At 56.4% G+C, this 26,770-nt stretch overlaps 1 protein-coding gene across 2 annotated transcripts; it reads right to left on the reverse strand.

Moving 5' to 3' along the window:
• Positions 1–583: 583 nt before the first annotated feature.
• RGS19 (regulator of G protein signaling 19) lies at positions 584–16,930 on the reverse strand. 2 transcript variants are annotated; one of them, XM_032126846.1, is made up of 6 exons: positions 16,840–16,930; positions 5,635–5,771; positions 5,336–5,472; positions 3,361–3,435; positions 2,674–2,908; positions 584–2,114 (listed from the first exon to the last, which is right to left on the reverse strand). In XM_032126846.1, exons 3-6 carry the CDS (start codon positions 5,434–5,436, stop codon positions 1,926–1,928), a joined length of 600 nt encoding a protein of 199 aa, XP_031982737.1. In that variant the 5' UTR covers positions 5,437–5,472; positions 5,635–5,771; positions 16,840–16,930; the 3' UTR covers positions 584–1,925. The 2 variants fall into 2 exon arrangements, with proteins under 2 accessions (XP_031982737.1, XP_031982736.1); XM_032126845.1 differs by lacking the exon at positions 16,840–16,930 and adding an exon at positions 8,238–9,687.
• Positions 16,931–26,770: the final 9,840 nt, after the last annotated feature.

Here is a 26,770-nt window from a genome sequence, read left to right on the forward strand (position 1 = left end):
GGCACTGGCTCGTGCACTGGGAAAGGGAGCCAGCTCTTTTACCAGTGCCTCTTGCCTTTCTTCTTGTGTTCCTGTGAGGAGCAGAGCTGAGCTTGTGTACAGCCTTCTGACAATCCTGAATTAGGTACTGAGAGTCCCAAGCAGGAGTTTGGGAAAAGAACCATATCATTTTACAGTGCTATTTTCTGGGGTAAAACCAAGGAGAGCCAGGGAGGGGAAGCACCCTGGGTAAAGAGGTGTTTCAGAAGTAAAGATTTGCTTTGTAAGGTGTTTAAAAAGGACTGGGAGCAAGAGAAAAGCTAGATTATCTGGTGGCAGTGGGGTCTTCCCTGTGCTGAGGCCTCTGTGGTGTGTGGAAGGGCTCTGACCCCCTGTCATGCTCTTGAACAGCTTCAGGGATGTTCAACCTCCAACCCTCAGGCTGGGGCCACATTTGAGAGTATTTCCCTTACAGAATAAACCCAGAACTAAAACTTCCCCTGTGCAGGGTGGGGATGCTGTAAGGGTGCAGACTGGGGAGAAAACCTGCCAATAATAACAATACTGACATTCCTAATAAACCATTGCTGGTCTCTCTCAAAAATACATTTTCTTGAACTGTATTTCCAGCTTGGCAAAGAAAACTAAATTTTCTGACAGGAATTTCCACACAGTCATGCCATGAGGAAGGAAGGAAACAAAAACAAAAAAAAAAAGCTGAAAGAATTAGTTTGTTTAAAAAATATGTTCAATAAAAAGCACTTTTTTTCTTTGGAAGGGCTGAAGAGAGGAGGGGAAGGGGTGGATAAATAAGAAACTGCTGTGGTAGGCCAGGAAAAGCAAAGACTGGCAGCAAAACCCGTGTTGGCTTTGTTACAGTGTGAAGGGCAGGGACAGACATGTTTTAATCCTGGATACTGGGCCTTCAGTAAATCATTCCTTGTGCTGTGCAAAACCGCATGGGAATTCTGTATCCTCCCTGTGATACTTCCCATCCTGTGTGGAGCCCGGGTCCAGCTCAGTGAAGGACCAGGGCAGAGCCCTGTGCTTCTCCCCGCTGGCAGGGCAGGTCTGGGCCAGCTGGGAGCGCTCTCGTTCAGGGGTCCTGGTGCCTGTGGGTTCTGCAGGAGGGCAAACAACACCTACGTAGGTGTTTTCCCCCTCTCCGAGGTCCATGAACCAAGGATGCAGGATGCTCTGGGTTTGGAGTGACTGTGTGTGGTGTCCTGGAACAGTGCTGATGTGTCATGGGGACTGACTGGAGGCACACCCCTGCACACCCCCCAAGCACATCCCCAAGGTCCCTTCTGGCCGCTCAGAGCTCTGCCCTCTGCTCCATCTGGATCCATTGGGAATACAAACAGGCTCTAGCACCACCCCCCTGCCCTTTGGGCCACCTCAAATAGCTGGAGCGAGGTAAACCTGACAAGTTTTTATATGTACAGAGATGCTCATCAATCCCCCCTCCCGCACCTCAAGTCCCCCAGTAAAAGCCAACCAAAAGAGCATTTAAAATTAAAAAAAAAACCAAACCCAAACCAACAACAATTGACCTCCCCCCACCTCAAAAAACCCCCAACCCAGTCCCCAACTGGGTCTCAGGTGGCAAACGGGGATGTGCCACGTCCCCAGGTGTGGTGGAGATGCGATAAAGTGACCTCTTCAAAACAGGGTGTGGGGGGAACCAGGCCCCAGGCACTGTCCTGTGCTCCTCCAGCTCGCTCCGGCCAGCGCTGGGGACAGGACAGGGAATCAGTAGTACGAACTGGCCCAGGCTGTGCCCTGGGGACAGTCCTGGAGTGTGGCCCAGACACCGGGGTGACAGTTCATAGGTAAAAAGCTAAAAACTTGGTGGGGTCTGGCAAGGAGGGCAGCAGAGGGGAGGAGGCACTGACTCCCCCCGGCCACCATGTCCCCACTGGTGTCCCCACGGCCGGCGGGTGCCCTTAGGACTCCGAGGAGGAGTGGGAGACGCTCTGGAGCAGCGATTTGTAAATGGCAGAGTTCAGGAAGCGGGGGTAGGAGTCTCTGTGCATCAGCGTGTAGATCTGGAGCTGTGCGTCGTCGAAGGTATGCGAGGACGGCTCCTGCATCTTCCGGTTGATGACCTCCCGCACCCGCGAGTCCAGGCTCACCTGGGAGGCATGGAGAGAAACTGGGGCTGGGGGACACCCAAGGACAAACCCCCAGCCCCAGCACCCATCCCTGCACCCGCTCTCATGGGAAATTGGGTATCAATGTGGCACCAGATGTAGGGAGACCACAGTGTGCTCCATCCCAGAGGACATTGGCACTGGAGCCCTGGTGGTTGAGGAGGGTTGCAGGGAGAAGTGAGGAGCTCTCTGGGTGCCCTCTGTGTCCCCCGGCTGGGCACAGGGAGGTGGGTTGGGGTGGTCCCGCCCTGGGTACCCCCACTCCGAGGATGCTGCAGGCCGGGATGCAGCATTTCCTCGGCCCGCTGGTGCCCTCGTGAGGTCTCGGCCCCGCAGCACAACCCGGCCCGCGGTCCCACTGCCGGCAGCGTCCCGGGGGTTTTGAGAGCTGGATATCCCCTTCCCACCGCCGTTACCCTGCCAAACTCCTCCCAGGACTGTCACAGGGCTCTGGCGGCAGCTGGAACAGAGACTTCTCCCTAAGAGCCCTCCCCAGCTCCATTTTAGCCTGAGCCCTCCCCTCAAAGGCTCTGCCTCCTACCTCCTTGGGAGAGAGGATGGAGATGTAGTCCTCGTAGATCATCCTGGCCTTCTCGTCGATGGTGTGCTTGTTGCACTCGGTTTTGAGCTCCTCACATGCCAGCCAGAAGAGCATGTTCTCCTCGCTGTACTCAGTCCGCAAAAACTCCCGGAAGACGTTGCGCCCCGCCGGGCTCTTCATCAGCTTGTCAAAGGACTGTGCCCAGCCCTGCACCTCCTCTGGCGTGGGTTTGGCGCTGGCAGGTCCGGGGGAAGGCAAGAGGATGGCGTTACAGCCGGCCAGGGATCCCACTGTGTCCCTCCTGCTCATCCCTGGTCCCATCCCAGAGGAACTGTGCCCCAACACCTCTCCCTGTGGCTGCACGATGCTTTTGGCAGTGGATCTAAAGGGCAGGATGAGGTCTGAAATCTGCTGAGGTTTTTCCATGCCTCAGTTTCCCTTTGCAATGGGCCCAAGGGCAGAATCACAGTAGGATTCAGCCTGTGGCTCCAGGGTCTCTGTTTCTTGGTGAGAACTGGGGAGGAGCTGCTGGACACAACACCAGGAACCCCTGAGCCCTGGTGCCCTGACCCTCTGCCCTGTGTGTATCCCAGGGGCAGGACACAGCGCTGGCTGCCATGGAGGATGGCAGAGGGGACAGTGCCATGCTGTGCTCGTTCCCCTCCACTGCACTGCCCCTGCACTCACCACGCTTCACAGTTTGGGATGGTCTCCAGTTTGGTCTCCCGGGATGCTCTCCATGCTCGCTCCCGGTCCTCGTTCCTAACGGGGAGACAGAGAGGTAGTCAGGGGCACTGGGGACACGTGCAGACCCCACCTTGACCCCGATCACTCAATCTCCTCCATGGGCACCAGCACCCCCCACCCATGCCTTCCCCATACTTGCTGCCCTGGTGGCACCCTGGTTCCCTCGTGCAGTTTTGCTGTCACCATGTGAGGGTGTCCCTGTGCTCAGGCACTGCTGTGGCCCTGGTCCCACTCCACCACCCGGGCTGTGTGCCAGGGCCATGTGCCAGGGATGTGTGCCAGGACTGAGCTGAGCCGGAGTGGCCACAGCAGCCGGCAGAGGTCAGTGCTGGATCGGCCCAAGGCGAAGCTGTCGTGAACTGTCACGAATAATCACCAGTAAATAAACGAGGGCTTATTGGTGATGTGCCAGCACCAGTCCGGCCTGCAGGCAGATAGCGGGATAGAGGGGCTGGGGCTTGGGGATGTGGTGTTCCTGTCCCTGTGTCCCCTTGCCCCTGGGGGTGCTGGTGGCACAAGTGGAGAGCAGCCATCAGCCAACTTCCCCTGGGCCCTTGAATTTCGGTGCCCGGCACTGACCGCAGCCCTTCCTGCTTGCGACACCGTCCCTCGCTGCTCGCGCAAGACTGGCTGTGCAAACCTCTGCCCCAGCATGGGCAGCTGGCATGGGTGAAGCTGTGGGCATGTCCCTGGCTGTGACACCCCCAGGGCTCACTGCCTGCCATGCCTGAGCCCCACTCAGCAAGCAGCACTGCTTGCTCCAGGAACAGGATATAGGAGGGATATCTGTCGCATCTCTGAGATTTCTGCTCCATCTCTGCTCACAGGCTCTTGCCGAGATGAAGGAGAGACACAGGGAATGCCACCAAGCCAAGGGCAGTGTCTAGGAAGGAGATGCATGGGGCTCAGCTTCAGGGTTTGTTCCTCCTCCAAGCTCGCTGCTCTTGGTGGCTGTAAAGACCAAAGCTGCTGCAAAGCCCGGAGCCATCAGCAATCTCTGAGTGAGCAGATGCTGAGGAAGAAGAGCAGATGGGCTCTCCAAAATCTGGGATATCCAGAGAATAAGGAGCTGGAGATCCTCAGCAAGGACAGGAGATGCAGATGGAGGCAAGCAGCTGGTTCCATCCTTGGCTTTGGTCAGTGCTGGGAGGGCAGGGCTGGACTCTGCACCTGCTGCTCCAAGGCAGAGCTTCCCAGAGGGCTCGTATGGACCAGGGCCATCCCTCCCTGGAGACCATCTGGGCAGCACTGGGGAGTCCCACTGCTGCTTTCTGCTCTATGTATTCTAAAAGATTTGGCTCATGAACAGGAGTCACAGTGCACCCAGGCTCAGCTGGGGCTCACCAGGCTCTGTGCTGGGGGGAGCCTCACGCCACAGCACCACTGGTACCCATCTGCTCCAGTTCACACCTGTCTAGCCATGCACCTGTCCTGCTCTCAGCTCCCAACCCAACGAGCACACAAGGGGTTCAGAGGCTCAGCTCAGGGAGCAGGGCCATCTCCATTCTAGCTGCCCTCCAGCACCCACTGCCCATGGCTTGGGTGCCACAGCTGCACTGCAGGGCTGCAGGGAACCCAGCAGTGGGGGCAGCTGTGGGACCCCCCTCCTCAGACCTGGTCACCTGCTCAGGAAGCAGTTGCATCCAAGCACTTGGTGCTGCACAAAGCACAGAGGAACAACACCACACATGCGATCCCTGCACCCCTGGCAGTGTCCAAGACCAGGGCTTGGAGCAACCTGGTCCAGTGTAAGCTGTCCCTGCCCATGGCAGGGGGTTGGGACGAGATGATCTTTATGATCCCTTCCAACCCAAGGCTTTCTACAATTCTATGACCTCCCTGCCTATGGGCTGACGAGGTGGGTGATGCTCACTGACCCCACAGGAGCCAGGGCCAGGCGGGCAGTGGGACGTACCATGAGCAGCTGCAGCAGCAGCACCAGCAGAAGCAGCAGGCGTTGGGGCGGTGGTTGCTGGCGGGTTGCACCGTTGTCGGAGAAGTCTCATGCCGGGACATCGGAAGGGGTGACTCTGCGGACGCCGGTCCTGCGTACTGAAAGGCAGGAGGGTGGAGAGGGTCAGGGAGCTGCCAATGATCATTCCCCACCTTGTGCAAGCACACAGAGGTACAGGAGGGACCCCTGCGCAGTGACTTGCTGTGATTTAGTTTTGGCTCCTGCTTGCCACCCTGGCTCCCCGCTCAGTCACCCCTCACCTGCGTCCCAGCCTCATACACGGTGCACGGGGTTGGGTCGTGCTTCAGGGGCTGTTCTGCCGCTCTCAGCTCCTCCCAGCCTGCAGGTGAGCCGTGAGACCCCCTGGCTAATGTCCCTGCCGCCTCCTGGATGGAGCCTGTGGGGAGGGAGAGGAGCAGCACCACGTTACTGCACAGAACCCCCAGCTTCGAGCAGCTCTGGGGGCTGCTTGACACTGGGGAAAGCCCTGGGCAGGAGGCAAGTGAGGGCAGGGCAGCAGGCAGAAAGTGCAAGAAAAGGAAGTGAGAAGGAAAGTAAAGAGGAAATACATCAGGACATGCTCTTCCAGCCCCATGCTTTGCCTGGGATTCCATCCCACACTTTGGGGATGCTGTGGGGCTCGCTGCAGGCAGCAGAGGGGCTTGGCAGGGTGAGGGGCTCAGTGCTGGCCCTGCACATCCCTGGCCATGCCCTGTGCCATGAGGAAGGGTGGCTGAAATCCCAGTTGTCTTCAGGCACAGGATGGGGAAGTCAGAGCTGCTCCACGGCATCATGTGAGTGGAAGGAAACAGGGTGGTGGGGGTGAGTTTTCACAGCTCCTGGCGTTAAGCCAAACCTTGTCCCATGCCACCTGCCTGTCCCTGCCTGTACCACTGGCTCAGCCTGGAGCAGGGATGCTCCTGGGCAGGAGTGATGGTGGGTGATGGGCTCAGCATGGGCAGGGATTATGTCATGGCCACAGCTGGCTCTACGTCCCTGTGCCTTGCCAAGGGTGATTGGGCAGCAATCGTGGTCCCTCCCCTGCCAGAAGGAAGGAATGGGAGCAGTGGCAGCAGGCAGGGAGAGCCCCCAGACATCTCAGCCTCAGCATCCCCACCTTGAGCAGCCCCAGGTCTCATCACCTTGGGTCTGAGTCTTGCTGTGGACACAGCAAGGGGACAGAGCCAGGGTATGGGATGCAGCTGGAGACACAGCTGTCCCCAGAGCCCTCCGTGAGCCCTGGGGTCAGAGCCCCCCTGTTCCCAGCACAGCCATCACCCAGCAGTGCTTTCCTGGGCCCTCACAAACCCTCCCACAGTCCCAGTGCTCCCACAGGAACGAAAAAGGAGAGTCTGTGTTTCACTCCCAATTGTCCCTATTTATAGCCCCGAGTGCTGGCAGGACGGCTGTGACTTTGTCACCCGGTTCAGCAGCAGCTCCGCTCCCTCTCGCGCCATGCTGCCTTCGGATCCATTGAACCCCCGACTTTTTCCCTTTCCTTTGCTTCCCCTGGCCCAACCATCTTCCACTCCCAGCATCCTTCCTCCTGCTGCCCACCCACATCCCACTGCTCATCCCAGCACTGCCGCAGGCTGTGGCACCAACAACAGGAACTGGTGCTGAGGCTGTGGGAACGGCGTGAGCAGGAGGACAACCTGAAGACTACGAAAACCCTGCTCCCTCCCAGCTCACCCTGGCTCTGCCACAGCCCTGGGCTATGGAAAGGTTGGATTGGGGGTGACTGAGGAACCGGGATGTGGGGACATCCAGGTACTTTGCCTCGCTCCTTGGCAAGAGCTGACCCGCATGCGGCTGAGCCAACACACCCTGGAGAGGCAGCAGGAGGGGGTGGCATCCCCTGGCAGGAGCATCCCCTTCCCATGCCAAGGGCTGTGCTCAGCACCCGGCCAGGAGCAGGATCAGGTCGCTGCCCACGCTGGGTGCTGTGGGACACACCCAGGGCCATTCCAGAGGAGTGAGCTGTGCCCCGGGGAACTGTGAGGCTGCACAGGGACCTTGTCTGACGGCACCAAGAGGTGATGCTGAGGTCATCCTTTCGAGCACCAAAAGGCAACGCCAGCACATCTGGATTGGCAGCAAAAGGCAATGCCAGCACATTCTGATGGGCACTGAAGGGTGCTGCCATCATGCTCTGGATTTGCAGGGATGATTTCCCAGCACTGTGCACCCCTTAATGCCCCTGCCACCCCCACCTCACCATGCTGGCAAGGGCTGGGTGCCATGGGGCTCTCACCAGCTGCCCCAGTGCCAGGCCCCGCCATGGGGCTGCTGGGGCTGGCGGATAGGGAAGTGCCGGAGGGAAGGCAAGGGCGTGCGCTTGAGGCTGCAGAAAGAGGAAGGATGACAAAAAGGGGACATTTCCCCACAAAGAGAAGAGATGCCCCAAAAGTCACCCTCCCTGAGCTCCCCAAGCCCCCTGTGAGTCTGGGAGTCCCCGTGTGCCGGGTGTCCCTGGGCCATGCCAGGTCACACCCCCGTGATGTCCCCATGAGTCTGGCACCACACTGTCCTCTTGCTGAATGGAGAGGGGGCCCTCCATGCAACCGGTCAAGACAAGCTCTCCCCAAAATCGCTTTCAAAGGGGAACCTCCCCTTCTAGCAGGCCTTGCTGAGATGTTGGCCCCATCCCACACACCTGCACGTGAAGCTCCTTGTGCCCTGCTCACCCTGGGCAAAGCAGCCTCCCCCAGTTCTGCAGCGTCGGGCGCAAATCAGCGCCTACCCCAATGCAGGGGCACCCCCAGCACAGTCTGTGCTGACCCCCGACATGCCCACCAACCCTGTGCCGTGGGTCCTGGGAGGACTGGGGGGTGTGGGAGCAGCTCTTGTGGCGTGTCCGTACCTGCAGCCTGGCCATCGTGCCAGCCAGGGTGACCCCGGCCGGCTCAGGGGGTGCGTGGCATCGCCAGGACCGCCGGCTCTGCGGGCAGGGACGTGGGGGAGAAAAGAAGAGAGAAAGAGAAAAGAAAAGCGGCTGAACACATCCTCTCACAGGAAAGGGAGTGGTAAGGGAAGTGGCAAACTCAACCGAAGAGTTCAGGCCTTTTTTGGGAAAGCCCCCGCCCGGCCCAGACGCTCTCCTTGCTGTTCCATCACGGGGCCAGCTGCCTCGATGGGGCAGGAGAGGCGTACAGTGGGTCCCACCAGGGGCTGAGCCAGCTCAGCCTCCTGCTTCCAGCTTAGCCTCCTGCTTCCCAGGAGGGCTGGATCCGGCAGGCACGAGGGCAACCAAGATGGGGCTCCCCAGCCAGGACTGGCACTGATGACAGCTTCTCAGAGATAGCCCGGCCACGCTGGCGCTGGAACAACCCCATGGCCAAGGAAGCGGCTCTGCTGAGAGTGACAGGCAGGATATGTCCCCAGGGTGCGTGCAGGCTGCACCTCGGTCCTCAGTGACCAGCCGAGGCCACTTCAAAGCGACGGTGCTTTCTGCCACGCTGTCCTTCCGATGTCCCCGGGCTTCCAGCACTGCCCGCAGGGCACAGACACCGGCAGCGAGGAGGGCAGTGAGGGAAAGGGGCTGTGCTGAGGGTGAGCTGAGTCAGAGCCGCCGGCGGTGCCTCCCGGCAGCATCGTCCGTGCGAGGTGGGATGTGCCAGCCTGATGCACAGAGCGCAGCCCTGCTCCCTCGGCCAAGAGTGACTCACAAACAAAGTTGTTTGGTTTTTTTCCTCTTCAGGAAAAAAAGAAACAGGAGAGAGAGAGAGGGAGAGAAATCAGCCGCCAACCTCCGTTTTCTTGATTAAATTCACCCTCGGCACTGCTGTGGGCGGAGGAGGCTCCAGCCCAAAAGCGACCAGCACCGCTTGTGGTCTCTGCTGGCGGCTGCCCCTCAGTGGTATGGTCTCACCGCAGGTGAAAAAGGGCAGAAAGGGGAGAAAGAGGAAGGAGGGATGCTGGCACCCACCCCCGCTCCCCTGGGGCAGCGCCATGTGCTTGTTATCAGCTCATCCCAGCGCCCGGCTCAGCGCAGCTGCTTCCCTCGCCTTCCCCGGGACACGAGTTGTTATCTCCTCTCCTCCCGAGCCCAAACACCCCGGCACGAAAAACCCAACGCGGTTGTGCTGCTGCTGCTGTCCCCAGCGCCACTCCATCCGGATGGAAACCTCCCCGTCACCCAAAAGTCACCACCGGCGTCGGCAGCTCCTTCCTCTGCCGTCACCCTCTGGTGCTCCAGGGGCTCAGCCGGGCTCTGCTTCTCTGGGCACCTGAACCTCATTTTTTTCCCAGATGGTTTTCCAGGATTCCCTTTGCTGCTACCAGGCAGGGAGAGAGCTGGGGGCTGTCAGGATACAGCCATGCTCCCACAGCCTCTGGCACCCCCAGCTCATTGGCACCGAGAGTATTTTTATTCTCTGGCCACCTCTTGCCACTCTCCACCCCATGAAGGACCTTCCCTTCGTATCTTACGGGTCAAAGCCGGGACAGCAGCTTTGCTGCTCATCACAGAACCCTGCAGGGATCATTTGGGTGGTGGCAATGAACAAACCCAGTGGCAACGGAGACACCATCCCAGGCCGAGTCCCTGTCACAGGCCAGTGATGCCTCAGCGAGGAGCAGCACTGGGTCTGACCCCTCTCCATGCCTTGGAGGAGCTGCAAACACCCATCACCTGCTTGACCAGCCACGCTGGATCAGCACAAGGAGAGCTTGGCAGCCCTGGCTGCCCGCGTGCTGCTGGACTCTCCAGTGTCTAATAAGGGCTCAGCACAGCCTGCAGCTTCCCCACCCCCTCCCTGGCATTCTCCCAGGAGGTCCCAGCACCTCTGATCTATGCCAAATTTGGCTGGAACGAGCCACTGAGTGCAACCAGAGGCGAGGCGGCCCAGCAGGCAGCTGGGGTGGGTGACAGGGGGCTGGCACTCCCCGGGACCCCTCTGCCGGGGTTACCCCATGGAAACCGCCGGGGCACCGCCACCGAGCCCCACAGCTGCCTCCCGCCCCCGCAGCCTGTCCCAGCCACCTGCCAGCAGCACAGGAAGTTTTAGGAGTTATTTTTAGACTCTGTTTTCAATCCCCCCCCTTAGCAATCTTTTAGAAAAAGATGAAAGAGGTTGAGGGCTTGAGCCCCCTGGCTCTGCGGGATGGGGCTGGGCTGACTCCAATCCTCCCAGCACGGAGGTGCCGATGATCTCTGGCAGTGGCTGGGTGGGCTCCCTGGGTCCTGCTGAGATGAGGGGGTGGTTGTGCCCATGTGGCAGCACCCTGCCCATGGCACTGATAACGCCGCAGGTGTGCCCGCACACGTGGCTGAGGCGACGGTGGCCAGCGGGTACCTTTGGGGAGATCCTCTGCAGCCACTGCAGATGCCCTGCAGTGATTTTTCTGCCGTTCCCAGAGGCTGGGGAGGCAGGTCCTGCTGATGGGAACTGAGATGCTTCAGTGTGTCCAAACACCTCCCCAGTCCCTTGCACCACGAGAGCTGACAGTCCCTGTCCTGCCAGGATGAGGACAATGCCAGGGTCCTTCTCCAGACCAGCCATCTCCTCTGCTCCCAGTGTATTTCTGCTTGAGCATCCTCCAAGCCAAATCCCACCATGAGCCCTCCCAAAAGGACCACATGAACCCCTCCAGCACCTGCTGGGAAGAGGAGAACAGACCCATGGCTCTGGCCTGGCACCATGGCTTCTGGGCAGCATGACAGGCACAGCTCTGACAGCACCCATCCCCCTGACCCCAGCTTTTGCACTGAAACAGAGTTAATTATTTTACAGCATAAAAATAGCCCCCATGCCAATCAGATGGGGGATTTAGTACGGCAAGCCCTAACAATTATGTTTCTACTACCAGAGGTATCGTGGTGTTAGGGCAGGCGCCTGTTCCGCCTTCGGTAATGATCCATGGGAAAGGAGAAGAGAGATCAGTGATCAATACTCAGCAGGGGCTAAACGGATGGAGGAGCCTGGTGGTTGATGGGAGGGAAGAGCAGGGGAAAGGGAGGGATATGGCACTGGCATGGCCAGGGTAGGAGCTGAGCTGGGCCGGTGGCGGGGTGCTCCTTGTTTATGGGATGCTGCCAGGCCCCTGGGACCACAGGACAGTGGTAATTTGAGGGATGAAGAATGGCACCTTTCAAGGAAATGAGCACCCAGATGGAAAATCAAGGCAGGATTGGGATGAAAAGGAAGGACATTGCATCACAGGGCAATGCTGGATCAAAGGGCCGGCTTAGCATGGCTCTGAGAGCTCCCAACACAACTGAGGGATGATTTGTCCCCCAGCCCTGGCACAAGACCAAACCCCACTGGCTGCATCCAGAGCCCTGCACGGGAGGCTCCAGGAAGTGCATGAGGAGGTTTGGGAGCCTCTGCTGGCACGGGCAGGAGGTGAGTCTGACCATGCTGAGGACAGGTCTGGCCCTGCTCTCCAGCCACACTTCCTGCCCAAAGCGTGGCCCCATGTGGCATTTATGTGGTCAGGGCAGGGCCGTGCCCGGCTGAACGGGCAGTGGGACTGGCCAGGCCAGGGCCACACCAGCAGGACAGATCGGGACAAGGGGAGCACATCCCAAATGCTACAACCAGGGGCATTTGCCCACCATGGTTTATTCAGCTGTGGGTGCTGCTGCCTCCATGCTGCCAGCCCTGACAGATGCCTTTGGAAGCCTGGCTTCAGGCAGATGTCACTTAGTGCTGGTGAGCACCCAGGTCTGGGACTTGTCCCCATCACCAGGTCCCTGGACTACAGCTTGCAGAGCTGGGCTTTCACTTGTACCAGCAAAACTTCCTCCCACATCAGACTTTTGTCCTACATTAAACCACTGGGGGGCTGAGGAACGAGCCCCCCAGGAGACCATCCTGCAGGCAAACACCCAGGGAAAGGGGGATCTGGTGACCTAATGCCCTGCCCAAGTTCTGGAGCATCCCAAGGGGCACAGGTGACCCGTGTGTTGTGGTCGTGGCACCAGGGCAGCAGTGAGGCTCTGCCCTGCCCCAGCCACAAGAGGCAACAGGGATCAGGGTGAGCAATTCTTGTCCTCCAAGTAGAGCTGCCCTGGTGATTTAAACCCCAACCAAAGGGGAAGATTGATGGTGGGATTCAGCTCCATCACCCCAGGGAGGAGCTGGCAGTGTGGGGAGGAAGGAAGCACTGTCACCCTGCGTGGCCCCATGCCACAGAGGTGGCCCTGGCCCTGGGGCAGCGCCCAACAGTGCAGCAACTGCAGCCCACTGCTGCCAGCCAGGGTGCAGGACCCTGGCCATGGTGGGTGCCCATTGCAGGCCTTCTGGGCTCAGATGGTGGGCCATGCAGGGGATCTCAGACCCTTGGTGATGCCCCTTGCTGAGCCCCCAGGATGCTGCAGGGTGAAGGTCCCATCAGCAGATACAAGTTGCCATCACAGCAATACATTTCTCCAGCACCAAATCTGCTTTGCCAGCTCTCTCCTCCTGGTGAAACCCACACCAGGCTCTCAGGCAGCATCTTCCCTTGGTTTTTGTTGTTTTTTTTTCCAGTCAAGCTTGAAGCTTTCTGTTCCTTTTCCAGGGCTCCTGCCCATTAATGCCAATATGTACCTGTTTGTTCTTCGCCTGCCCTTTGCCCTGGAACGCTGCTTGGGCATTCGCCTTCTGTCAGAGGAAGCTACAGCCCCGCTTGGGTTCAAACCTGCAGGAGGGGGAGCAATTGGAAAACCCAAGCCCTTACCTCGAACCCTTCTGCTGAGCACCTTTAGGCTGAACCAGCAGTGCTTCCAGCGCTGGGAGTGGGCTGCCAGTGCACCCACAGCCTGTCCCCTGCACGCAGAGCCACAGCCACGCGCAGGAATGACACGGGCTTCGCTCCTGCCATGCCCATCTCATTGTTGCCCCAGAGGCTTTGCAGCATTTCTGCCTCCAGAGCAGGCAAGTGCTGACAAGTGAGTCTGGAGTGTGGCAAACCTGGGCCCCTGAGCCCAGCGTGTCTCCACAGCTGGAGCAAAGAGCCCTCAAAAGGTCAACCGAGGCTGGTTCCAAGTGGTTGGAGAACTGGAAGGGCGGCTTGTTCTAAAACTCGACCATACATTTTCCTGCTGTCAGGAAACCCCCTTTTTTCCATGTCTAAGATGAATGGTAAAGCTGAACCCCAAAGGACTTTGTTGTTGTTTTCATTGCTGCTCCACCCTTCTCCTGGTTAAATTTTGCTTCCACAAAATGGCCAAGGACAGGAGGTTTTGCAGGATGGGTGAGTGGCAGAGCACTCCCTGCCTCTCCTGGACACTGACCCAGGACTGCTGATATCCCATGAACCCAGAGGAGATGATGGGATGGGCTGAGGCATCACCCTCTATGCGCAGCACAGTGTCTGGGGAGGGGGAAAATCACATGCAGGAGGTTTCTGTTACTGGTCCACTCTGAAGAAGGAACCCAGTGGATTTCCAGCCAAAAATAATAGAAATAAAATAATTCTCCATGCTCCCAGAGAGCGCTTTTGCAGAAGGGTGAAAGGTCGATCAAAACTCTGGGGTTGCTGCCTTGTCTTACACTGTGCTCAGGACCTGGATGGAGCCAGGATTCTGCCTTCACTACAGTTTTACCCCAAAGTCACCAGTTCTTGTGTCCCCAGGCCCTGAGGAAGGCTGGGGAGCTGCACAGGGAAGTCACCCCATGGCTTGTGAACCAGCACAGCCAACAGCTTCTGCAGAGCACACATAACTGGATTTAAGATGTTCAATCCCTGTGAAAAGTTCTGCATGTCCTGAAACCTGTAGGAGCAGAGGGGAGAGCTGGCCAGTGGTGTTACTGGAGTTACCATCACACCCATCGGATGGCCAAGGCAGAGAGGATTCCAGACTTTCTGCAGGTCCCCCTCCCTGTGCTGCATGGGGCAACCCATGGAGAGGCAGCTGGGAAAGGAAATGGGCTAGCTGAGCCCAGCAGTGACGGGAATGAGCTGGAGGAGGCAGGGCAGTGAATAGGGAGATGCCTGTGGGGCTGGATGCCTATGCCCTGAGCCGCTGGAGCTGGGGCAGTGATGGCACCACAGAGCTGCTTCCCAGTCTGTGACAGGGTGGTTGGAGTCCCTGTGAGTTCAGTTCCTTCCCCTCTCACACCATAGAAGATGTCGGACACTTCCCCTATCCTGTTGTCCCCATGGGCAAAACCCAGGTTGTAACACATGAGGGGATGCAAAAAATCACTGCTAAGGTCCAGGATCTTTTCTTCTCTCCAAAATAAGAGATAACTATGAAACAATGTATATAAACAGCTGGCTTTAGATCCACCCCCCCTCTCTGAACAGCTTCTGTAAGGGAAATGCAGAGAGAGATGTGCAGATGAATAAGGAACTGAGCAATAGGAAGTCTCGGGTGAAGGCTGTGGGCACCGGATCACTCGGAACCTGCTGTTATTCCACGCAAGAGCCCGGAGTGCTGAACCCTGAGAGTGCGGCATGGCAGTGGTGATGCCTGCTGGCCTTGCTGTGCCCTGGCTGTTCTTTTTTGGGGTGCTCAGGCATGGACAGGGGTTGGTGCAGGAACTGATCTGAGGAGCAGGAGGAGCTGGAGGGGAAAGGCAGAGTGGCTCTTACCTCCTCCTGAGCTTTCCAAAATTATTTTATCCAGAGGATAAAAGTTTGGAAAAAAAGAAAGAGGAAAAGCCACAGCAACTTGAGCTCACACTCTGCAGAGGTTGAGGACTGACACAGTGTCTGCTTTGCCACTCCTGACCTGTTGCTCGCAGGGAAGAGCTCTGAGCACTGAGCTCAACCACCCACTCTGCATCAGTCCAGCTGAAACCCAAGATGCTGGAGCCCAAGTCCAGTCTAAAAGCAAAGACTAAAACCAAAGCTCAGCAAAGATGGGAGAGGATGCACTTCAGGAGGTGGCTGACATGTGCTGCTCCAGCACCTTGGGCAGACTCAGAACCAACTACCCTGTCAAGGTATTTTTCTCCCTTACCCTCTCTGGGTTTCATTTGAATTATTTATCTGCCTTCAGTTCCTTCTTTTTTTAAACAATAATATCAAAACCAGTGCCTGCACCCTGACTGAGATATATTTGTGTCACTGAACTCCTGCTTCTCCACTACAATCCTGTGAGGTGGAGGTTGTTTAATGGCTGAAGAACATGACTGTATTTTGATTAGTGGCTTGAGTCATTTGTGGGGAAGGGCTGATGCGGAGCAGCTAAAATCCTTGTAGGGAAATCTGATGTGGCGCTCTCCCTTGGGAGATACTCTGAAATATGTGCCCACTGGGGCGACCCGTTTTCCCAAAGAAAAGGACGAGCACCAGGCCAGCAAATGCCATGGCTCTGCTCAGCCAGCATGACACGGGACAAGCGTCTCCATCGACAGGGATGGAGATGCATCCAGAGGGGAATGAACTCCCCTCGCAGCAGGGGAATCCCTCCCACTCGCTTAACACTTCTTGTTTAGTTTCTTAAATAAGGCCATGGATCCGTGCCAGAGCAGCCTCATGGAAGCGGCGGGGAGAGGGAGCTTCCCGGGGGAACCTGTCGGTGCGCGGGGGCACGCGGCGCGGCGGCCGCTCCTGGCCCTCTCCATCCCTTGGCCACGGGGACGCAGCGCCAAGTGCCGGCATCCCGCGACGCCGCCCACGTGATGGGCTCGTGTTGGGCCACCGTCGCATGTCACGTCCCTTCGGGGGACAGCCGCGTCCCCGACACCACCGAGGCAGATCCCTCTGGCCAACCCTTGGCCGTGCCGTTGCTGGAGCACCCCGCGGGGACCGGAACTTGCGGCTGCCCTGACCTCAGGCAACCTTCCCGAGCCCCGGTGCTCCCCGAGCCCCGGCCGGCCGGGTCAGGGCTGCCCATCGCCCTGGCGAGGCTCAGCGCCCTCTGCACGGTGCCCGGGCAGCTGCACGGCCAGGGAGCTCTGCCCGGCCGAGCCGCTGCGTGGATGCTCCGGCGCCGCCCTGGCACCCACCTGTGGGTGCCAAAGAACCGGGGAGGCCTCCGGGGGGGGATCCTCCCTGCAACCCCCGCCCCGAGCTGGGCAAACCCCGGCGCAGCCGGCCCTGCGGCTGGAGGGTGCCCCCCTCCTTCCCCCTCTCCATCCTCCTCCTCCTCCTCCTGGCAGGAGCCCTGCCCTCCCCTGGGGGGATGCGGCGGGGAGTTCCCCCTCCCTGCTCGGTGCTCGGGGTCCCCCCGCGCCGCCGGCCCGTCCCCACAGAGCATCCCCCCGCCCCAGCGCTCGCACATGGGGCCGGTGACAGGCAGCAGCCGGACACACGGACGCACGGACAGACAGACAGGCACGGGCAGGGCTCTCCATCCTCCGCGGGGCTCAGCGCGTGTGGGGGGAGCCGTGTAGGAGGGAGGATGCCCGGGGCAGGGGTCCATGCAGGGGGAGCGTGCAAAGGGGCTGGGGGAGGGAGAGGGGGTGGGCAAAGCGGGATCCGCCGGGGGAGCGAGGCTGGGCTGGGCACCGGGCGAGGGAGCGGAGCGATGGGCGCGCGTCCCCCCCCATCCGCGGCACCCCCGGGCCGGGGCGCGGGGTACTCACGGGCCGGGCATCCGCGCCGCCGCCGCCGCCCCCGGCCGCCGCCGCTGCGCTGCCGCCGGGCTGGGCACCGGAGGGAGAGGGAGCGGCAGCGGGAGCCGAGCGGCGGCGGCGGCACTGCGCAGGCTCCGGCCCGGCCCCGCCGGCCACTTCCGAAAGCGATTGCAGCCCTGGCACTTCCTCACGGCACACACGCGCACGCACACACAGACACCCACCCGCACCACCCACGGCCCCAGCCCCTGCACCCGGCACAGCGCCAGGGACCCACTGCTGTGCCTCAGCACCAGCATCACAGAACCAGTACTGGTACCCAGCACCAGCACCGTGTACCCAGTACTCGCACCCTCACCAGCACCCAGTGTCAAATACTGGCACACGGGACCAGCACCATGCAGCCACTATTGATAACCAGGCCCAGCACCATGCAGCCAGTATTGGCACCAAGCGTCAGCATCACAAACCCAGTACTGGCACCCAGAACCAGCACCATGCACCCAGTACTCACACCCTGCAGCAGCATCACGTACCCAGTACTGGCTCCCAGTACTCACAGCCTGCACCCAGTACTTACACCCAGCACCAGCATCATGCACCCAGTACTGGCACCCTGCACCAACACTGGGAGTCCCTCTGCCCCTCTGGGGTGTTCTCCCATCCCCAGGGGGTGTGGACAGGCTGTCTGTGAAGCTGCCCCCAGACTGCTTCCCGCCTAAGGATCCCTGCCCAGGAGTGGCTTTCCCTGTGTCACTGGTTTCTCTGCTTTTTTTTTCTCAAAAGCGGGGATTATACATCACTAAAAATAAAGGGTGATAAAACTTTGGGAGAGAAAGGAGGCATAAAAATTTCATGATCTTGCCAGCCAGGGAAATTATCCCACTTTATTATTTAAAACCTCATTAAAAACCATTTCCCTGGGAGACACAATGATCAAACCGCCATCTATTTCAATCCTCGAGACGTACACTCGGCGACGTGGGGGACATGTTTAAAATAGGCCCCAAATGTGACTCCTGCAGTGAAAACACCACCCCGACCCCCACCCATGCCAGCAGCATCTCTGAGCTGAATCCCTCTGCCTCTGCATTGGGGGGATCAGGAAGACCCAATGTGCCTCCCACATTTTCAACCTGCCCTGTCCAGTACTCTGGATTTTCCTCTTTTCACCCATCCAGCTCACGACAGTGGGATCTACACGGCTCTCACCCAGGGCAGTCCTGCCCCAGGAGCTCTGCGGACAAAGCAGGGTCCGTCCTCTGACTGCAACTTTTCCAAATCCTCAGAGCAGCTCCAGTGTGGAGTTGTGACTGCCAGTCTGCTCCCTCCTGCTGTGTGACCGGGCCACCAGCCCTCACGATTTTCTTTAGCAATTCATTTAACTGGAAGCTCACAAATGCCCATAAAGGCTCCCCACGTCTTCAGGAACTGCTTTGCAGTGTGTGTTTGGGATTTTTAGAAATTCCCATGAACATTTGCCCCATCCCTGGAAGTGTTCAAGGCCAGGTTGGATGGGCTTGGAGCAACCTGGTCTAGTGGAAGGTGTCCCTGCCCATGGCAGGAGGTTGGAATGAGATGAGCTTTAAGGTCCCTTCCAACTCATTCCTTTCCAGGATTCCATGATTTGGGCTTGATTTGATGATTTCTTGTGATTCTCCAACCAGTCTGTCCCTTCAGATGATGACGAGAAATCACATTCTGTTTTTTTTTTAAAGCGTGGATTGGGAGGAAACGCCTGGAGCTTCCAAACTCCCTGCACAATGGGGCTGTCAGTGAACAGCCAGCCTCGCAGCACTGGGTGCTCAGGGTGCAGCAGCTCGGCCTCGCATCTTTTCCAGCAATAGGAAATGCTGCCATCAATAGCCAGGAACACTGCTGCGGGTCTGGAAAGCTGCTATCCCCCCGTGCCAGCGTGGAGAGCTCCTGGGGAAGGACCGGCAGCATCCTGCCGCGCCCGGAGGCACCGGCGGAGAGAGCGGCAGCCTCGGTCGAGCCGTGTCTGTGCTGAGCGCTGACAGCCGGGGGCGGAGGCGCTGCCCGGAGCCCCCCGTGCCGGTGCCCCCTCGCCGTTCCCGCGGCCGCTCCGCACCGGAGCCGTCCCGGCGGGGCCGGCCCCGCGCCCGCCGCTGCAGTAGCGGGACCTGCCCGCAGGTGCCGCCCGACTCCGCCGGGAGCGCGGCCGGCGGCGGCTCGGGGGGGGCCCGGGAGGTCCCGGCCGTGCGGGCATCCCCGGCGGCTCGGGGGGTCCCCATGGCTTGGGGACGTACCGCCGGTGCAGGGGTCTCCGGTGGCTCGGCGGGGCTCTGGTGGCTCCCTGCCCCCGCCGGTCGCCGGGAGAAGGAGCTTGTGCGGAGCGGGGAGCAGGGAACGGACCCACGGCAGTGCGGGGCGGCTCCAGCCCAGGAGCGCGGGGCAGGCGCTGCCGCGTTCCTCGGGTACCCGACGGACACCTCGGAAAGAAGTCCTGATAGCAAAAGCTGGGCACTCCATCGGTGTTTTCCCTAATTTTCTGCTGGTGTTGCTGGGTGGGCTCAGACCTGGCCAGCAGGACCAGGACAGCGACTGACCTCCCTGTGCTGGGCACTGCTGAGGTCACACCTCAAAACCGGTGTTCGGTTGACAAGAATGACATTGAGGTGCTGGAGTGTGTCCAGAGAAGGGAATGGGGCTGAGGAAGGGTCTGGAACACAAGGAGCTGTTGAGGGAGCTGGGGGAGCTCAGCCTGGAGAACGGGAGGCTCAGGGAGGAGCTTCTCACTCTCTACATCTACCTGAAAGGAGATTGTAGCCAGATGGGCACTGATCTCTTCTCCCAGGGGACAAGCAGCAGGACAAGAGGAAATAGGCTCAGGCTGCACCATGGGAGGTTTAGGTTGGATATAAGGGAAATTTTCTTCACAGAAAGGGTTGTCCAGCATTGGAACAAGCTGCCCAGGGCAGTGGTGGAGTCACCATCCCTGAAGGGATTTAAAAGCCACGTGAATGTGGCACTTGGGGACATGGTTTAGTGGTGGGCTTGGCAGTCGTGGGGTAATGGTTGGACTCAATGATCGTAGAGGGCTTTTCCAACCCAAACAATTCTGTTTCGTTCTGATTCTGTGATTCTAAGAAGGTGCTGGGTGAGTGGAGGAAAGCTCTGCCATGGGCTGCAGGGAGCTGTGAGTACAGCACAATGCCAGCACCTGCAGAGCTGGAAGAAGATCTCCTGTAACTCCGGGCAGGATGCTCAGGAGCAGGAAGCCTCTTTTGATAAATATCTGAGACGAGTCAGCCTGTGTCAGGACTGAGATACAGCAAGGTTCCCAATGGGTCTGCAAAGCACAATTTGATGGAGAAATCCTGTCAACAGCTGCTCAATCCCATCTCCAAAATGCTCTGCAGTATCAGCCTGGCTGCAACAGCAGAATGGGCTGATCCCTTCCAGGGTGTTTCCAGCTTGTGTGTTCCTTGAGAGGTTGGCAGATGATGAAGCTGGATGGATGAGGGCTTCAGAGATGTTTTGATTTAGGAAAGCCTCTCCCCCAGCAGCCACCTGGGCTTCTTAAAGCTTTCCAAGCAGCAGAGCATATTCAGACTGGAGTGACCAAAAGAGATGCTCCTGGCATGGGGCTCTGAGGAAGCAACAGTCCTTGAGCTACTACAGCCCACGCGAGAGGCAGAGGAGAAGCAACTCTGCACTGTCACCCTGCAGGAAGTGCTTGTCAGAGCTGAGATTGTAAAGGTCACGTTCACCCTGTCCCTGAATATGCAGCTCCTCTGCAGAGGGCAGCTGAGGACATGTCGAGGTGATGCTCCTGTGTGTGCACAGAGCTGGCACGTGAGGGTGCAGGAAGCAGAGCTGCTCTGGAGACCAGCCCTGCTCCAGGGCATAAATCCGCCCTGTGTATCTCAGTGGTGGAGCTGTCTCTGCAGAATACCTGAGCTGTGCAGTCTCATCACAGCTGATTTATTTCCTTGTGAGAAGTACCTGTGCACCCTTTACAGCCTTTTTACTCTTTTAAGGCCTCAGAGGTTCCTGTGGAATGCTAGAGACGCATTTCCAATCCCAATTTCTGCCTTAGCTATCAGGTGTGCTACAGGCCTGCCTATCTCCGTGGCTCCCCAGGACTGACTCAAGAGTCATTCTGGTTAGGGTTACGTTTTTTCCACAGGGACCTGAAGTGCAAAGATTGCCTTTCCTGTACTCAAGCTTGAAGATAAAGCAGCAACTTGAAGTTCTGGAGTGTGTCTGGAGGTCGTGGAGCAAAGTTTAAAAGAGGATTTTGCACTACCAGGCTCAGCATTTAGTCTTTAAATTCTATCACATTTAGAGGGAAAAGGGTCGATTATTTTGATTTCCTAATGTAACAGAGCTTATGCAATCACACTGTATATCAGCCCACTCTTGTTCTTCCAAATTATTCTCTTCAAAAACTTTTTAACCCTTTGGCCAGTTCTATCAAAAACTGAGAGTGGTTAGAGCTCAGTTCCTGCCATTACAAACAGCTGGGCAAAGAATGACCCTGCCAGGGCTGCATGCTGTCAGACCTTATTAGACACTGGAGAATCCACTGGAGCTGACATTTGATTGATGCCCAAACTGTGGGAAAAGCTTCAGTCAGGGCTTGTGCCCTCGCAGGCACCCAGGTCAGTGGCCCAAGAGACGCCAGCCTGCTGAAAGCCAGACTCTGCAGATTCTGCAGCTCCCAGAGCTGTTTATTTGCTTTCTGGTGCCAAGCTGGGAGGGGGTGGGCAGGGAGAAGGGGCTTAGCAGGAGTCTTGGCCAAAAGGGCCAGTGCTGGTGTTCCAGGATGGAACTAGATCTCCCAGAGCCTGCCTGTGGTGGTGTAAAGATGCTGCCCTCGAAGGAGGCACTGCAAATTGTCAGCTCTGCTGCTGGGTGGCACAAACTGATAGTGCCTTGGAGGGCACTAAAATCCATATTGCCCCTACAGTTGTCACCTGAGCCTCTCAGTGACCTACAGACAGACTTTCTCTCAAACTCTCATCAGTGTTTCAGAGGTGGCTGAACACTCATTAGGAGGTACAATAGAGAGAAGTGACAACAGTAAGGACAAAACTGAGGTGGTTGGACTCCTCTGATCACTTTTGGCTGAAATCGAGTCAAGCAGGGGAGATCTGGGCAGATGTGCCCTTTCCTTGGCTACAAGATGCACAGTGGAAAAAGCTGGATCACGTTTTAAAAAGTCAGAGATGTTTTTGAACTGTCACAGCAGATTGGAGCAGACAGGAATTGAGAGACACTTTGGAGACCCTCCAGCTGTAAAAATGAGCACAGTTTGATCTGATCCCTGTACAAAAGTTCCCAGGCAGGTCCTGCAGATGTGTGGAGAGCTCGTGGGAAGTCTCCACTCTTTGGCTGCAGGGGAAAGGTGATGCTGATGCTTAGAGATGGGAAGAGTGTATTTGAGAGGAAGGTTTGAGAAGTCAAGTGTCTATCATGAAAAGAAAATACTTTGCCCAAAAGGGGAAGATAAAGATACTCTCAGCTGTATAATCTACCCCGAGAACTACATCCTCCCTTTCTTATTCTACTTGCATGAAGAGCATCTCTCCATTGCTTCCTCATCTCTCAATCATTTGGTACACAGAGTTCATTAGAAATCTGCTCTGTTGAGCAATGTCAGGAATCTCAGCGCTTTCCATTTCCTCCATCTGAACTGGAAAGTGTTTTTCTCACACGATCAGTCTTGAGCAGTAATAACAAAACCACAGCTTCTGTTGCAGTTCTTTGTTTGCAGGTGGCTTCTTCTGTGGACACATCTAAACATCAGCGTACAGGGCCTGCTGGCTACAAGACAGCAGACAAAGCAGATGATGGTTATGGGTGTGTGAACAAGTATCACCCTGATATTTCCTTTTTAACACAGCAACATCCAGGAATCATTGTCAGGAAAAGCAGGGTCATGATTTTGAGGTTTCTCACTTATATGCTAAGCCGAGAACAACTTTGACATGCAGAACAATGATGTTTGTATGTGGTTTTTGGTTTAACACCATACAATGCTTATTTCTCATTGATTTCATTGACACTGAAATGGGTAAAGCTTTGATTACAGCCTGATTCACACGGCTGCAATTCCAGAGCAGGCAAAATTGTGCTGCAGGATTTATATTGGCATCTTACATCACTAAGATCTGGTGAGATGATGGAGTAAAGGAGAGCAGGGTGCTGTGCCCTGAGAAAATATGTGAGTTCCCAAGCTATGATAGTAAATTTCCCTCAGTCCAGGGGAATAAAGACAGTAGGAATATAGCTTTGGTCTCACTTTCCCCTCTTCTTTCTGTAGTGGATGTGGGGCAGAGGCCAGGTATTATTTGACATCCCTGTGCTCTTATTGTATTTTCACTGTAGAATTAAATGTGTCAGAAGTAAGAGCCTTCCCTGTGCCTCACAAAGCCTGGTTCAGTGTGGGGAGAACAGTTTCTGAAGGGAAAGGGTTTATTTTTACTCAGTCTTGAATCAGTCTTGGCTTTCCCTGCTGTGAGAGCTGGAGGAGGAGGGGAGGGCAGGCAGCCTTGTGTGTGAGGATTCATTTCCTCCAGGTCACTAACAACCCTCAGATAAGGTGGCACTGGGGTTCAGCTGCCCTAAGCCCAAACCGAACTTGAACCAGAGGCCCCACTGGAAATCCCCACGGTGTTTTGGGGAGGCACCCCTGCCCTGCTGCTTGTACCAATCTCCCCCTCTGCTTCTCCTGCTGGAAATGGGTGTTAGGAGAGGTCTGAGCCTGTCTGGCCTGAGCCCTGAAATCTCACTGTTTTCTAAGACCTGTCCTGGGGACAGACTTAAAAATATCCCAGGAGCAAATTGACTGATGCATCCTCTTTCTGACATGCTCCGGGATAAGAGGAAGGGAGCTGTTTGCTCCTTCCCCGCCCCTTTTCTCGGTGAGACAGATGCGAGCCATGCCGCTCTCCCTCTGCTTTGGCGAAGGGAGGGGCAGTTTCCTGTTTTTGTACAGAAATTAGATAGATCCAGGATGCCTTTGGGCGCTGCTGGTCCCCATGCACACAGAAGGGCTGCGGGTGTCCATGGGCTCTCTAAGTTTTATTTCAGCTTTCCTGCTCGTGCCTGTGATCCTCCTGGCTGGGATAGACCCTCGCCGCTGAGATGTATGGAGGGACATCCTTCCAACCAGCTGGTGCAGGAGGTTCCCAAGCACCACTGAAAAGCTTTTCCTGCAAAACCAGAGTCTGCTTTTCCAGTGGCCCATTCCAGGGTGTTTGCAGGTTCCCGGCGCAGCAGCGGAACAGCTCCATCCTGCCCCAACCATGGGACTGCTTGGCCCAGACCGGGGCTGTGTCTGGCATGAACATCCCAGGAATCTGCTCCAGGCGGGCAGGAACAAAGTGGAGAGACGTGTTTACACTGCTGGGGGGGAAGCACAGGCGGGGGAGCAGAAACAGCCCAGCGCAGCAGTCTCACGGTCCAGCTGTCAAGGAGTTGGTCTTGCGTAAGGAGAAACGGAGAGCAAGCAGCAAATTGGCTTTGCTGAGTGCTTTGGCCACAATTAATGAGGAGGGAACTGGGCAAAGGTACTGGATAATTAAATTGGCTGATAGCAGAGCTCTGTCCGGAGCAGGAATGTGTTGTATGCCGTCACGCCAAAATTAGAAACATTTTGTTATAGTGCTTTTCCTTCGCAAAAGGCACTCAGGTAAAGTTGCCAGCTCCCCTCTGGGAGGGAGGCACCACGTCCTGATCCTGCGTGGTGGAAGGGTCTGGGGCTGGCAGAGGGAGTAGGATGGAGCTTTTTTCAGCAAAAACACCCATCTGGAAGCCACAGGGTCCCTCTGCCTGGGGTGACCTGTGGGATGGGTGACTGTGCCTGTGAGAAAGATGGAGAATGGAGGGGTGAAGTGGCTTTCTAAGGTCACCAACTGAGTCATGGGTAAAGCCAGGAATAGAAGCCAGCAGTCAGGCTCCCAGCTGCTGTACCTATGGTTATTTCTGTTTATGCTCTTCACTTCTCTTGCCCATGGTTTACTGAGTGCATTCCAAGAGTAACTTGCCTGCCAAACTTCCTCCATTTTAAAACCAGAAATGGACAGATAAGATAGTAAAAGAAATAAGTTTAACTGCTGGTATGTGCACAAACATACCTGAACCCCGTCCAAGTTACCAGCCAGGTTTTTTTTTAATGCTCTTTTGGGGCAGGAGAAACTCCTCCAGTCTCAAAGTGCCTATGGCAGTTTGCTGGCACGATGTCAGATGATTTATTTGCTTTGCCTGTGGTCAAAAGGAGAAAAAATTTTAAAAGGAAAAAATAAAGAAACATGCTAGACATAGCAAAACTCGGTCAAGTGACTCCACTATAAATCCCATGAAGGCAATGGGAGAGTTGTGGCTCTGGGAACTGGAAGTTTAGACTGTAAACCAAAATAAAACTGAAACCCCAAATAAATGCTACATTCTCACCCAATAAATTTTCCCAGAATGCCTTATCTACTTCTCAGTGAAGGCCCTGAGACTTTCTTCCATCAACTTGTAAAACAGATTGGGCCCAAGGCCAGAGTATCTGGAAAGTCCTAAACTGGGGGTTAATGACTTGAATCCTCCTTATTCTTGGCATAAGCAGAATTAGACTGCTCTGTTAACTGCTGTTCAGAGGCAGCGTAAAAAGGTTAATCCAGGTAGCAGATCTGTCAGGAAGTCAGACTCTTGCATCAAATGGAAGCATGGTAGTGGCACGAGTGTCCAACAATGCTGTGCTGTATCCGTACCTCAGGCTGCTGTTCCAGAGCAGGCACTGAGGATGGGCACTTGCCTACATTGTGACCTGAGCTTAATGCACTCAAACTGCCTCTAGCTGTGGAGCAGAGGATGGGCTGCCTTTGCACCCCAGAGCAGGATCCCATCACGTTTTCATACTTCTTGGCTCTGTCTCTCCTTTCTTCTCTGTTTTCTTCTTCCTTTTTTTTTTTCTTTTTTTCCTTTTGCATTTTGCCCTCTGTGTTTCTATTTCAGTACTTTTATTGCAGTTTTATTTTATGGTTGTCTTCTTTCCCTGACTGAGAGGTGATGCACTGTGTAAGGTATGCAGAAGCTACTGCTGCTGGCACGAGTCCCCTCCAAGAGCAGAGAGGTGCCTGGGTCCCCAGGCTGTCATCTGACCCTCAGGACATGGCCGTGAGTATTCCTGACAGGGATCTGCACTGTGGGAGCAGGGAGCTGCCTGATCTTTGACCAGGAGGGATTCAACATTGTGTGGTTTTCTGTGTTTCCTCTGTTCTACTTTGCTGGATTCTTCCCAACTTTCTCTGGGATTTCTTTGCAGAGGGGTCAGGCTGGAATAATGTTGGTTTGGTCCCCAAATATCTTGTATACACAGGCTATCCATTTCCAGGAGGTGACTTTCAGAGCGTCCCAGGCATAAGAGCTGACCTCTCCTCCTCTTTGCCCTCGTGGTGATTTCCTGATGCTGGAGCTGATGAGCAGTGTCCAGCCGAGTTCTCCCTCCTCCTGCCAGCCCTGGCTCTGCGCACTGGAGTTCCAGGTCCTTTCACAGAAATTAACATTTACTTTAAGAACTAAAACAAACAAAACCCAAATAAATCTCCTCACAAAATAAGATCAATAAAAACATAGCCAAGTGCTTTGTTTTGCTTAGAAGACGCATCTTTGTACATATCCACTTGTGTGTTGCCAAGTTTTGGAAATCGGCAAAGGCTGACATTGTTTACTGCAAATTAAAGACCCTCTGGAGACACTCAGTCTTGCTTTCCAGTGTAGCCTCGGGCTGGGGGAGGGAAGCACTTGGACAGTAGCATAGAAGAAACCCTGTTCCAGTGTTGCTAACTATAGCATTAATTTCAGAGTCATAAATAACTTCAGTACCATGGTTACAGCACTAGCCAAGTATGATATCATTTAGTTTAGGATTAGGGGAAAATATCTTCCTTGAGGCTGTGGGTTCTAAAATAAGCAACTTTTC

The sequence above is a fragment of the Corvus moneduloides genome, chromosome 17 (assembly GCF_009650955.1).
Source record: "Corvus moneduloides isolate bCorMon1 chromosome 17, bCorMon1.pri, whole genome shotgun sequence".
In the NCBI taxonomy this organism is placed as follows: Eukaryota; Metazoa; Chordata; class Aves; order Passeriformes; family Corvidae; genus Corvus; species Corvus moneduloides.